This window comes from Naegleria lovaniensis (assembly GCF_003324165.1).
Source record: "Naegleria lovaniensis strain ATCC 30569 chromosome Unknown tig010, whole genome shotgun sequence".
Lineage (NCBI taxonomy): Eukaryota > Heterolobosea > Eutetramitea > Acrasida > Naegleriidae > Naegleria > Naegleria lovaniensis.
This window is the reverse complement of record NW_025407832.1, coordinates 120,658-133,642: the sequence shown is the minus strand read 5'-3', so window position 1 is coordinate 133,642 and position 12,985 is coordinate 120,658. Positions and strand designations below refer to the sequence as shown.

The 12,985-nt window shown below is 37.9% G+C and overlaps 6 protein-coding genes across 6 annotated transcripts; 2 read left to right on the top strand and 4 right to left on the bottom strand.

Moving 5' to 3' along the window:
* Window positions 1-501: 501 nt before the first annotated feature.
* Window positions 502-1,428, bottom strand: C9374_000455 (uncharacterized protein; the record flags this gene model as incomplete). The annotated part of the gene is made up of 1 exon (XM_044694201.1): window positions 502-1,428. The coding sequence occupies one exon, from the start codon at window positions 1,426-1,428 to the stop codon at window positions 502-504; it is 927 nt and encodes a 308-aa protein (XP_044552283.1).
* A 407-nt stretch (window positions 1,429-1,835) lies between these two features.
* On the bottom strand, window positions 1,836-2,967 carry C9374_000454 (uncharacterized protein; the record flags this gene model as incomplete). Its single annotated transcript, XM_044694190.1, has 3 exons — window positions 1,836-2,057; window positions 2,285-2,491; window positions 2,734-2,967. The coding sequence occupies 3 exons, from the start codon at window positions 2,965-2,967 to the stop codon at window positions 1,836-1,838; spliced, it is 663 nt and encodes a 220-aa protein (XP_044552282.1).
* A 616-nt stretch (window positions 2,968-3,583) lies between these two features.
* On the bottom strand, window positions 3,584-4,984 carry C9374_000453 (uncharacterized protein; the record flags this gene model as incomplete). The annotated part of the gene is made up of 1 exon (XM_044694179.1): window positions 3,584-4,984. One exon carries the CDS (start codon window positions 4,982-4,984, stop codon window positions 3,584-3,586), a length of 1,401 nt encoding a protein of 466 aa, XP_044552281.1.
* A 532-nt stretch (window positions 4,985-5,516) lies between these two features.
* Window positions 5,517-6,800, top strand: C9374_000452 (uncharacterized protein; the record flags this gene model as incomplete). Its single annotated transcript, XM_044694168.1, has 1 exon — window positions 5,517-6,800. One exon carries the CDS (start codon window positions 5,517-5,519, stop codon window positions 6,798-6,800), a length of 1,284 nt encoding a protein of 427 aa, XP_044552280.1.
* Window positions 6,801-6,986: 186 nt separating this feature from the next.
* Window positions 6,987-8,761, top strand: C9374_000451 (uncharacterized protein; the record flags this gene model as incomplete). The annotated part of the gene is made up of 2 exons (XM_044694157.1): window positions 6,987-7,302; window positions 7,527-8,761. 2 exons carry the CDS (start codon window positions 6,987-6,989, stop codon window positions 8,759-8,761), a joined length of 1,551 nt encoding a protein of 516 aa, XP_044552279.1.
* A 238-nt stretch (window positions 8,762-8,999) lies between these two features.
* C9374_000450 (uncharacterized protein) lies at window positions 9,000-11,654 on the bottom strand (the record flags this gene model as incomplete). The annotated part of the gene is made up of 1 exon (XM_044694146.1): window positions 9,000-11,654. The coding sequence occupies one exon, from the start codon at window positions 11,652-11,654 to the stop codon at window positions 9,000-9,002; it is 2,655 nt and encodes an 884-aa protein (XP_044552278.1).
* Window positions 11,655-12,985: the final 1,331 nt, after the last annotated feature.

The window sequence follows — 12,985 nt, the reverse complement described above, 5'->3', positions numbered from 1 at the left end:
GGTGACACTAATCAAAAGACGGTGTTTTCCAGGGTAATCGAGAGAAGCAGAAATCGGGAAGGAAACCACTACGTTACGCTAGCATAAGCCTACTGTGTATTCAAGTGTCTTAATTGGCCGCCAGTGTTTTTGCGAAGTCCTCGGTCATGGATATCGAGTCTAAAAGTTCAGTGACAGTTTTACAGTTCACACTATGTGGTTTAAAACTGTAGTTGTATCGATGATGTTTTGTCGACTTGTTTTTCTTTGAGTCTTGATATAGGTAAGGTTGTATCGTGTGTGCATCCAATCTAGATCCGTATATAAGGGAGTGATATGTGATCCATGATTCTTAGAATGACTTCGGACACATTGCTATCTGGTCATTCCTTCATTGATAGCAGTTGGATACAAGTTGTTTCAAAAGAAGAATACACAACCTTCTCGTTGTGTGAATGAACATTTCATGTTGCAACAAGTGAGATCAAATACCAGTGAAAGAATTGAACTATTTATTCTTGGTTAAACTCCAAGACAATAATTTCCCAACGTTGCAAAACTTTTTCTCGTTTGCTGTGACAACACCTTTCTCGAATCACAAACACGCTGATTATGAGCAATGGTCATATTCTTATAGACCTCAAATTCTGGTCGTCCTCTTGCATTACATGTATTGAAATGTGCAATTCGAATACATGTTTGACAGTTAAATCCACGAGAAACAAATCCAATAAATTGAAAATTCCATCCACATTCCAATTCATATTTCCACGATGAATTCTTCTCTAATAATCGAATGATCACATCTTGATCTGCATTCGGATTGGGTGACGACGATAAAGTTTCTTCTCTCATCTTTTGTACCCAATTTCCTTGTTCCATGAGTTTTTTAATGGACAACAACATGATTCCTGAATTATAGGCCGTTTTCGTACCATAAAAATCACTTTGTTCTTGTGCAATACCTAACATTTGACTTGAATTAAACTTGTTAAATTCACTCCACAAGTCGAACAAGTCATCAAAACCAAACAAGGGAAGCACATCTGTGTCCATCAAGATGACATGTTCCAACGTCCCATAAAAGAATTCAACAAATTTTAATTTTTTAGAAGCAGACGAACCCGAATAATGTGTGGTCGACATGCTCACATCCAAACTCTTGGTCTCATAGAAATGTAGATGAATATCATGTTCACAACGAGAAATTCTCGTTCGAACTTCATTCTCTGAAGATTGGTCATTGACAAACGCATGTATGTGTATAACAAACGGTGAGTGTTGTTGTTGTTGTAGTGGTTGTTGTAATTGTTGTGGACATGTAGTATGAGTAAGAAAAGGAGTGGACCTTGAATGTTCTGTATTCTCAGTCATGATGGCAACATGTATGGCTGGTCGTGTGTCATTTCTGTGTGAAACGACCTCAACATGCGCTTTTGTTTTGAGCATTCACGTTATCGTTATTAGAGGTGTGAAAGTGCAACCATTCGCAACATCAAAATGGAAACATGTATCAGAGGAGGACCATTGTTGTTGCAACAAGAACATCAACAACACTCAGACTGATTAACACAGCAAATCGTTATCGTATCCATGGAAAAAGTTATGCTTTTGAAAGACCCCATCTAATTGAAAAAAAGTTTAGTAGAATGTGATCCTTCACTCATGTACTATTGAGAGAGAATTCTCTTGTAATTTCTCCCCTTACGAATCCATAACTTGTTTTACATGTTTTGGTGTCGAATTAAGGTTGTAACAACAAAAATTAATGAATTGATTCAACTCTTAAATTTATCATGATGTGAAAAATATATATTGTAAAAATTCATCGCCATGATCCATAACAAGAACGAGAATTAGAATTCTCTTGGTAAATCTTGTTGTGGCATGTAATCTCTTGGATTTGTTCTCAATCTCAACAAGTAAATAATTACTCCCAAACAACACACACAACAACACACAGCAATCAATGATCCAATGACAATGGCTGCAATCATTCCTCCATTAGTGACCACGTCAGCTGTTTTGTAATTGTACCAAACATCGGTTTTAGCTGTTGAATTTTTAGGATTGGCAATCTTTTTGAATATCAACCATTGAATTTTCAAAATTATGAAAATTATAAATGTCAACCATGAAAATAAAGTAAGAAACATGTTCAGGACAACAATCGAGTGTTTCGAGTGAAATTCATCGTGTGTGTGTGGAATGGAAAACAAAATTTGAGGGAATTTCATGAAATGCATTTTGTTGTGACATGAAAGACACAGTGATAGGAAATCAATTCATGATAAAATTTACATACCACCAACACAACATCAGAAGTTGTTTGATAATCAATTCTATAGGTATAAATATTTCCATACTTGATTTGATCGGGAATCATGAAAGCAGTGTTATAGTAATCAGATCTCCAATTGAAATAATCTTGTTTTGTTTTGATCAATAAAACGTCACAAGGTCTGTTGTAACATTCTACTTCATAGGTCAAATAAACGTCAGGTGTGAATTGCTATTTCAATGAATGTCAGAATTGAAACGGAAAAAAATTAAAATAATTGAGTCATGACAATGATGAAATTCGTAAATATGTCATTGATGAATGAGGTCACGTGAGTGGGTTCATGATTGTGTGACATGGTATTTTCATCATAGAGACCGAAAGGATTATTTCAGTGATTGTTGATCATTACAATTATTTCAAAGAATTTGTATAAAATTGATTATAAACATTTTCAAAATAATGATAATTACTTTGTAGAGAAGTGCTCCAGGAGCCAATGAAGCTGTGTGATACTGGCTGAAAATATGTAGAGATGAATTTGCTGGTTTGTTGGTTCCAGGTTGTTGTGCCGAGACAAAGAATGAAGATCGATCATGATTGTTGTTGTTGTTATTGGTGGATGAAAGAAGAAACATCAGTCCTGCTGCAACGAGAAGGAACACTAGTGGTGGTGATGATAGTGTGTATGAGTGTTTGAGAGACATTTTTTTGATTTGAAGAAATTCCTTTCAAATGTCACTCTAAACAAGACCAAGAACGAAATGACGTTGGCTGGTGGTGCATCATTCTTGAAGTATGAAAAGTGTTAACAAAAGACCCTTATTTTAATTGGAAACAATGCCATTATTTATTGTTTACATCTTGTGTGTTAGTGCAATTTCTCGCTACAAACAACTGCTGCTGAGGATATAAAAAGAGGGACATGAGTTAAGAAAGTCTCAATTCTGGTAAACTCTATCTTCATAAAATTCTCAACTTAATTCCAAAGGTCTCTCTTCAACACCTCAAGAGTAAGGCGAGTAAGAAACATTGGAATAAGGAAAATTAAATGATTGGAAGGAGCAACCAGAAGAGTCCTTCTTAACCTAGTCCCATATAAATAAAGTGATAGATATGAATATATAAAGAAAAATAAAAAGATGGATAAAGGAAGGGAAGGAAGGGCAACAACAAAGAATGGTACTAGTGTGATGATGATGACAAAGGGAATTGTCGCTCTAACGAGATCCTCTCAAATCTCGAACAAGGAGCGATGCATACAAGTGGTGATGGGTTTGCAATGAAAGTATGATCTGTCAGTTAGTGAGGTTGGAGACTCCATTAAACATTTGAAGAAGAGTTGTTGATGAACATGTTCACAGTTTGTCTCTCGGTTGGAGTGAGTGACTTGAGCAATTGAATTGCCAAGGATGCTCTCTCGCTTGTTGGCTCTGGTTGTGGCTGTTGAATAAAGTTGAGTGGAGTGTGATGAATCTGCTTTTCCTTCTTTGTCTTGTTCTTGTCTACAGTATCAAAGAGAGCACTTAAAACATCAGGAGTTTTTTCTTGGTGCATAATGACATTAGAAGGAGGGGAAATAGGTGAAGTAGCAGTTTGAGGAGAGCCAAACACAAACTGAGGTTGATAGGCTGTAGTCCATTGAGGTTGATAATACATTGGCATTTTGGCTGCAGCATATGGTATTGGAAGAGAGGCAAATTGTTGAGCCATCTCTTGGTGGTAGGCAGCAGCAACTGCAGCATAATTAGCAGGGAACATGTATGGGCCAAAAGCACCAGGAGCAGTGGTATAATGAGGAACAGCAGCAGAAGGGTTAAGAATGGTTGGTGACGATGGTTCTTGCATCATAGTACGTGACTTGCTCATTGGATAATAGCTCGAGTTAACAGATGCAATGGAACGCTTAACGCCTTGCTTTTCACTCTTTGGGGAGGAAAGAATGCTGTTGCTTCCACTATTAGAAGAATCTGGAGTGAGAGGTGCATTTGACAATGATGGTGAAGTTTGGGTTGCAAGATTATTCTTGATATTTTCGGAGGCCTTTGAAGAACCCAAGCTTTGATGATGTTCTCTACGTCTTGCAAATGTCTGGAATGGGTCACTCAAGAAGAGTCTCTTGACAGTGCCATCAACCGTTTGTGTCAATTCTAATCTGAATGATCTTCTCTTGAAGTGGAATGAACACAAGTTAAACGTAAAACGAATCATTCTTTCATTAGGATTGAGTTCTTCCACTTGCTCAACAGCAACAGCCTCTACAATCTTCTTATTGTTTGGAAGAGTAACATTTGGAACGATGAGTGTCTCAGCATCAACAAGATTCAAAGTTAACTTGTGTTGACGATGATTCTCAATGCCAGAGCCAATAATTTTCAAGTCATACTTGTAGGGATGACAAAGCAAAGAGGGAGGAAAACGGTCTTCGAATTGGTCTTCTCTGCCCTTTGCTTGCTTCAAAAGAACAACAAGACCTGAAGCGGTGGTAGCAGTGCTGCTCTTTTTGTTGTCGTTGGTAGCACAAACAGTGGAGGTGCTTTCTTCAGAGGAAGTAGTGGACGAAGCACAACTGGAAGCTGGAGCAAGAGTGTTGTTATTGTTGATCATGTTATTAGTTGCAGAATCTTCAAAAGAAATCTCCTTTTCATCGCCAAAGAGGAATGGATCATCACTTGGAAGGAATTCGTCATCATATAAAACGTTTTGAGAAATTGAGTGGTTCATCTTGTTGTTGTTGTTGTGTTTGCAGGAAATGAGAGGAAATTGATGTTGTTGTTGGGGTATATAAAAGTAGTTGGTGGAGGAAAAATAAAAACAGGAGAGTATCAAGATCACGAAATTAAAATCCGACTTTCAAGAACAAATGTTGTCCTGTTTTGAAGGAATGTGTGTGGTAGTTGGTTTGAATTGGGAGAGAAGAGATTGGAGAGAATAGCAGCGCCTTGTAGCAAAGTTGGCAGTTGTTGAGAAAAATTTTTTATCCTAAAAATATCTCTCTTGTTTCTTCAAAGGACGAATCCTCAAGAATGAACAGCGAACCATCACAGCTGCCTAATATTTCAAGCTTACATTAAATGTATCAAATCTATCACCATCAAACGAACGCACTCCTTTCCGAAAGGTATTCCTTCATAATAACATACTTTTGGCAAGATCTAACTGCTTGTTGAACGTGGAGGGCGGTAGTCATAGTGAATGTCAGCCAATTTCATCTCATCACCTGCCCCTGGCAAAAAATTGGTAAAAAAATATTTTGATGTCCAGCAGCGAGCCAGTCGATCACTCCACGAGCCAAAACCAACACAAGAGAGGATCTGATTCATTATCCCAAGAGAAGCCACTTTCAACAAACAATAGCAACACCACCAGCAGCAGCTCATCCTCCGAACAGCCTCCCAACAAAATGCTCAAGGCTCCAAAAAAAGTTCCCGTTACAGTTCTCACAGGCTTTCTGGGTGCTGGAAAATCAACTCTTATCAATTACATTCTCTCGCACGATCATGGCCACAAGATTGCCATCATTGAGAATGAATTTGGTGAAGTGAGTATTGATGATGCTCTCATTGTCACTTCCAATGAAGAGGTTGTCGAGCTTAGCAATGGTTGTCTATGTTGTACGTTGAGAGGTGATTTGATTGGTGCCTTGTCAAGATTGAGTGAAAAGAAGGACAAGTTTGATTACATTCTCATTGAGACTACTGGGTTGGCATTGCCAGGACCAATTATCCAAACTTTTTATTTGGAAGAAAAGGTGAGAGAGGGCTTTTATTTGGATGGTATTGTGACCATGGTCGATGCTAAACATATTGTCCATCATTTGCACAAGCATCACCATCATGAAGAAAAGAAGAAGGAAGTGAATGAGAACCAAGAAGAAGACGAGGAAGAAGAAACCAATGAAGCTGAAGACCAACTTGCATTCGCTGATCGAATTATTTTGAACAAGATTGAACTCGTCTCAGAGCAAGAGAAGGCAAAGGTGTTGAAAAAGATTAGAAAGATTAATGGTATTGCTCCAATTCTTGAGACCAATCATTCAAAGGTTGATGATTTGAAATTCCTTCTTGACATTCGTGCTTTTGACATTGACAGAGTGTTGAACATGGATCCAAACTTGTTGAAAGAGTTGAATGATGAAGAGGATCGTGAACATGATGAAAAGCAACATCATCACCATGATGACCATCATGAGCATCACCACCACGATGAGCACAAACACAGTCATCACGACTCTGAAGTCTCGAGCTATGCCATTGTTCGACCTGGTTTGGTTGATCGAGAAAAGTTCGAAGATTGGCTACTTGATTTACTCACTGAGCAAGGTGAAGACATTTACAGAACTAAGGGATTCTTAAACGTTGGTGAAGCTAAACCTTTGGTTGTTCAAGCGGTTCATAGCTTACTCGATATGAGACCATTCGGTGAGTGGAAGAATGGAGATACCACAAACAAACTTGTGTTCATTGGAAAGTACATTGATAGAGATGAACTTTTGCGAGGTTTTGAAGAATGCTTAATACAAACAAAAGAGAATAAATAAATTGTGTAAAGTGTGCAGATCTTTTATTGTGTGAAATTCTATTGTTTTCTGAACATTGGATGATGGACGTCGTGTGATCATAACAAGATGTGCTCATCATGTGAAAGTAAATGAACTCGACTTTGGAAACAACCCAACGTTCAACGAATCAATGAAGATACTAGGCACCTGTCAAATTAAAAAAAAATGACGTCAACAACACCAGTGACACCTCCCTATGGTAGCAGCAGCAGCCACATGTCGACGAATCCATCCCGATTCAAAAAAGCACCCTCTCCATTCTTTCGATTCAAATACATCATTTTAGGAACCGTGATTTTATTCATTGTCATTTTACTGGTCATTCAATTTTCACTTCATGTCAACACACCAAGTCATGACGATGATGCATCAACACAAGGTACCCAACCCGAAGCTAAAAATGTTCCTCTCGTGAGTTTGAATGAGAAAGGAGAGACGAGAGATACAGTCTCTGAAGTGACTATATGGTCCACTAGTTTTCGTAAGTTCTCTCATTTCCATTTTCATCAACATGTGTTGTTAAAATTCACACAAAATTTTACAAATATTTGAAAATTGTGTTCTATATGAAATATATGAATGCAAATATATCTTTGAACTTTATTACCATGAAATATTTTGTGCATTTCCAAACTCTATATAAACCAAATCATTGAAACAACAACTACATGATTAAAACAACAACTACACTACTAAAACAACAAGACATTTCACCCATTCATTGTTTGAAACATTTCATGAAGAACATTTTCGAAAAGAAGACTGGAATCAAAGTGAATATCATTGAAAAATCTTTGAGTGGACATTGTGCACTCACCAATTCATGTGCCAAAGATTTAAAAGTTCTCACTCCAGACAATGCCAAAGGTGAAAATGAATGTGTGGTACCCATTGCCAAACAATTCTACGATGCCTATGTCGATGATCCTGAATTTAAAAAAGCAGATCTTGTCATGTGTGACCACAATGTGGCCATGTGTGAAATGTACATGGCATTTGACGTTCCTCTCGTACTCTATCTCACAACTCGATACGAATTGTGGAGACATCAACCCGAACGATGGCGGAATTTAAATTCCAATTTGTGGAAAATGTTTTTCAGAGGACCCAATTCGATCATTGCCAACAATCTCTACGATGCCAAATACTTTAATTATTTCACAGGATTGGAAGCTGGCGTGGTAGATAGTTATTGTGGATATGCAGCAGATATGGCAATTTATAACAATCCAAAACGAAAGGAAATATTAATTGGACCTTCTCGTCTTTCCATTACACCCTCAGAGTTCTTTAAACCTTTAGAAGAATTAGCCAAAAGAGATGATTTTGATTTGAAATTGGCTCCCATTCGATCCTTGTATCCAAAATTTGAATATTCCGATCTAGTGAACCATCCAGCCATTGTGATTGTACCTTATCAATTATCAGTCATGAGCTTTTTTGAATATTATCGAATGGGAATTCCTTTGTATTTTCCATCGGTGGATTTACTCACGAAATGGCATGTGAAATTTAGAATTCTCTCTGAGAAAACTTGGCATATGGTGTTAACGAAAAATCCATCCAAAGGTTCACCCCTCAAAAGAAATCCTCAATCGACAGTCTCTTCGGGTATGGATCCTAACAATGATGTCGATGCTAAGAGTGTACGGTATTGGAATTATTTTGCAGACTTGTATCAGTGGCCACATGTCATTATTTATGACTCGTTTGAAGATTTGTATCACAAATTGAAGAGAGCAACTCCAGAATATTACAAGGAAGTGAGTGCCAAGATGCATAAATATTCAGAACAAGTGCAACAAAATTTGATTGAGGATTGGAAACGAATTTTTGAAAAGGCAAAGAAAAAGAAGGGACGAAGTCGTTTCTCGTCCTTTTATGAAGCGATTCAAAATTGGGGAATTTTCATTAATGAAAAATCGTGTGACATTGCATAGAAACGTAGTAGGTAAAGGAGCGATTGGTAAACCTGTATGCATAGCGTGGTGTGTAAAACGTAATGTTTTGGACAGGAAGGAGTTCGGATTTTAAAATTTAAAATATTTTTTGAAATAACCTCCTCAGCTTTATTTCAATACAATTATATTGTAGTACTCGGTGAAATTTCTCATTCTTTTATACACATCTCTGATCCTCCTCGCCACACCATGTATTGTTGGTTCAAACATGGAGGTATTATTTCTTTTTGTTTTTTCTACGTCTGTTGCTCAGATAAGTGGAGTTACATGTGTTGCAAAGAGGACCGTATTTGGGACCGCTTGAAATATCAAAGTTTAAAGCTTGGCTCACCTTGAGAATATTTGTAACGGAGACCCGCATTGTTGGATTTGGCGCTGCCTTGGCACACACCACGCACTTTTCAGAATTCAAAATCTTGTCCACTTGAGATTTGTCAACACCTTCGTTGATGAATGGAATGGCATAATGGTTTCCGTAATTTGGCGTGAGCTCCTCAAGAGCAACCTCACTCCATTGTTCGTTGGCCTTAATATGCGTTTTAGTAACATAACGACTATTAATGCCTCGAATCAAGAATGAACAATCATATTCCACACCAAACCATGTCAGAGTCTCATCTTCTTTCTCAAATAAATAATCACCAGCCTCATTGATTGGAACTGTTTCTATTCTTCCTTTGCGATCGATCAAAAGGTTCGATTTGAATGTACTTCGTCCTCTAGTATACCAGAAAGTTAAAGCGAATGCTTCAGGATCCACCTTGGTTTGGATATACATTTTAGGACATGAGATAACAAAGTTCTTATAATCAAATAGAACCTCGAGAGTGGAAAATCGGATCAACTGAGCAATTCCCACTTTTTCAAAGTTGTGTTTGGAAATGCCGTCTTTTCTAATTTGTTCTGCGTTGTAGATATTTCTAAGACCGACAATAAATAGCTCAATGTCTTGTCGGGCATACAAATCGTAGACACAATCGCTGACAGCAATTCCATATTCCTTTTCATCCTTCAAATAGAGCAAACCTCCAAAGTATTGCCTTTGAGCGATTTGTTTGCTTAAGAACATGATTGGAATAGGTTCTTCTTGAGAACGCATTACCGATTCTTTGACCAGTCCGTAGGCTCCCAAAATCAAAGAACTCTGATGTGATTTTACACTTTGGAATGTAAAGGTATAATTTTTGCTTCTATGCTCTTCCTTAATATACCGGAAACGAATATTGTCATGAATAAAATCATTCAATTTGGAAGGCTGGACCAATTCCTTAATAATATCCAAAAAGTACTGTTGATTCATAATGGCTCCACAAAATACGACCAAGCTTGCATTAAATTCAATGATGGTGTCGAAAACAGCATTGACAATCCTTTGGAATTCTCTTATTATGTCTTCCGTAACATATTTCAACGCTTCATATGGATTTACCGCATCATTGAAAACATCCTTCATAATCTGTTCTGGATCCATGTTGTGCTTGTTCCTTAACATGTTGTAGATCAGGCCCGCACCAGCAACTTCTCTCGACATGTCCAGTAATACATTACCCATAACAACAGCAATGTCTGTGGTTAAATGACCAGGGTCTACAATAACGGTCACTTGTGAAGAATGTTTTTCGAGTGAGCATGTTTCTTCAGCTGCATATTTCAACAAGAGTGCTTCTTCAACAATTAAAATGTTTTCAATCTTGATCGGATGCTCAAAAGATTCGTCAATGGCCTTCTTGACAGCGTTTCTGTAGATGAGTTTGATCGTGTCCGAGGTTTCGGTTGGGATGGTAAAAATAGCATGTTCAAATTTCAACGCAATGTTCCCAGAACTACCGTCACGACTGAGCCTCATTTTGTTCAAGCAACACTTGGTAAATTGATAAATCAAGTCACTCACATGAAACATGACTTGTTCTCCGTTCATGGTGGTTGAATAGGTACCACTTTCATAAATGGTATGAAGCTTTTTTACATTGGGTATTGGGAAAAAGCCAGGAGCCTTCTTTTGAAGATCAGTTTCTTCTAATCCCACCATAAACAATCTGCTGGAAGGAGAGTAGTACAAAGTAGAGGGAAGAAATTCGCCCTCCCCAAATCTTATTGGCTTGACGATGGGGAGGTCGTTTGGATGAATCAAAATCATTCCGGCTTTACAATAGCTGGAACCAGCGTCCATAACAAAACACCTCACAGGAGGCGGTTCTGTGGATGGACTGGCGTGGACGCTGTTGTTGTCAGACGCTTGAGGAGGTTTCACCGATGGTCTTCTCATTTGGATATATTTGGTGAGAGGAGGAACGTTATCAATGTTTTCAAGCTCACCTGGAACAAAATCAGCACTTAAACGAAGAATTGGAATGATGTTGCACATCCCTGCATCTTTTTCATCTTCCTCATCTTCAGAGTCCTGCACCTCGTTAGAGGGTTTTGATTTCTTGCAACGAGGTTCAAATTTTTGCAATTTAGAACGAGTGACGATCTTTTCTGTGCCATTACTCTCATAACCTTCTTCTTCTGTGGTGTAGTCGTCGAGAAAATCCTCGTCCTCAGAGTCGTCGTCGCTGTCGCTCTCAAGTTGTAGCATATCTTCATCTTCACAAGTAACTTCTTCTTCGTCGTCGTTTCTCGAGCGTCTCTTGTTTCCCTTCGATTGTTGGTGTTGTTCAGCAGGTACCGAGGGACTGGTCAAGGTTGATGAAGAGGCAGAAGCTGGTTGTTCTTCTATTCTTCTAACAAATTTGGAAGTGTTGTTGACTTGAGAAGAAACCGAATCATTATGGTTTTCTTCGATGGACTTGTTTGCTGCATCGATAAAGACGCAGAAACGGTTAAACTTCTTGTCGTCGCCTTGGCGAGCATTGAAAGAAGAGGAATTCATTGAATCAGAGGTTGTTGCGAATTTTTTAAATATTCTAAATGCAAAAAAATCCCCTCTGCCGGTCTTTTAAGCTTTCAAAAATTATTGCAACGTTAAAGTCCATAAATAGTCGCACCAACATGCCACTCAGTCTCATAAAATCTAAAGACAAAAACAGTAACATTCCCTCTTACGAATCTTTGATGAGTGGCAATTTTCACGCAAACTTTCATGCCAGTATGGAATCATGAAGATTTTAATGAAAACGGCAATCAAAAAGAAGTACACTTTTTATTTGTTGTATTGCGTTACCCACCCTTGAGGGATCATAAAGTTTTCCATCGTTGTTGGAAAAACGACGACTTTTACATAGCATCTGACTATGTGTGAATGGATCAATGAAAGGGTATGACGTTTTTTTGAATTTCGAATAAACGTTGCTCGACACCAAAACCAATAGCTTTCAAACGAACGTGATAGACTCGTTTTTAGTGTCGTAAAGTTTGAGTTTTCCAGAAATTACGAGATTTTTTGGAAGTGTATCACATCAAGTAATTGTCTCTCCTCTGTTTTTTTAAAAATTCATTTAATATTTAAATTTTTTTAAATGATAATGTCAAAAAGTCCATCAAACATGTATCTACAACAAAGATGCGTTTGTCAATAAAATCGTCGAATCTACCCTGGTATGAAACGGGGAGAGGGATCTAGAGCGTAGGCAACTAGACGGCATTTTTTCTTTCCATTTTGGGCATAACTATATTTGTACGTCTTAATATATGAATTGTTTCGTTATATTATGAATCCTGTACTACGTAGCTACCGTCGACTCGATCAGCAAGCAAAATTACATATAGGGCTTAACTTTTTTTCGTCAGTCTGAGCCAAGGTTCTCTGTAATTGGGACATGGTTGTCGTAACTTTATTAAGCGTTATACTTGCATTGAGGAAAGTTTGGAAGGTCGCATTAGTATCTTGCTGCATTTTGATTTGGGGAGGACAAACTGTAGACATCTAAAAATAACTTTTCGTTTCTAGTTTTTTTTGGATCGAAAACTTTTGCCTTGGTTAGCAATTACGTACGTAACATATTCTTCTGCATTTATGAAAGTTTTGTTGTTGATGTTGATATCAAGTCGCGATGTTCGAATTGAGAGGGCGCGAAGAGGAATACATTCGTGAATACAACATACGTTGGAAAATGAAAAAGAAATAAATTTCCAGTATTTTGGGTGCTGTTCATTGTGAAGAAGACCGTTAGCACAACAATTCATGAGGCCTTGCAACATCACCAGAGAGAATTCATTACAAAGCATCTTGGTTCCACCACCAAAACAATTCAGCAAGCATTG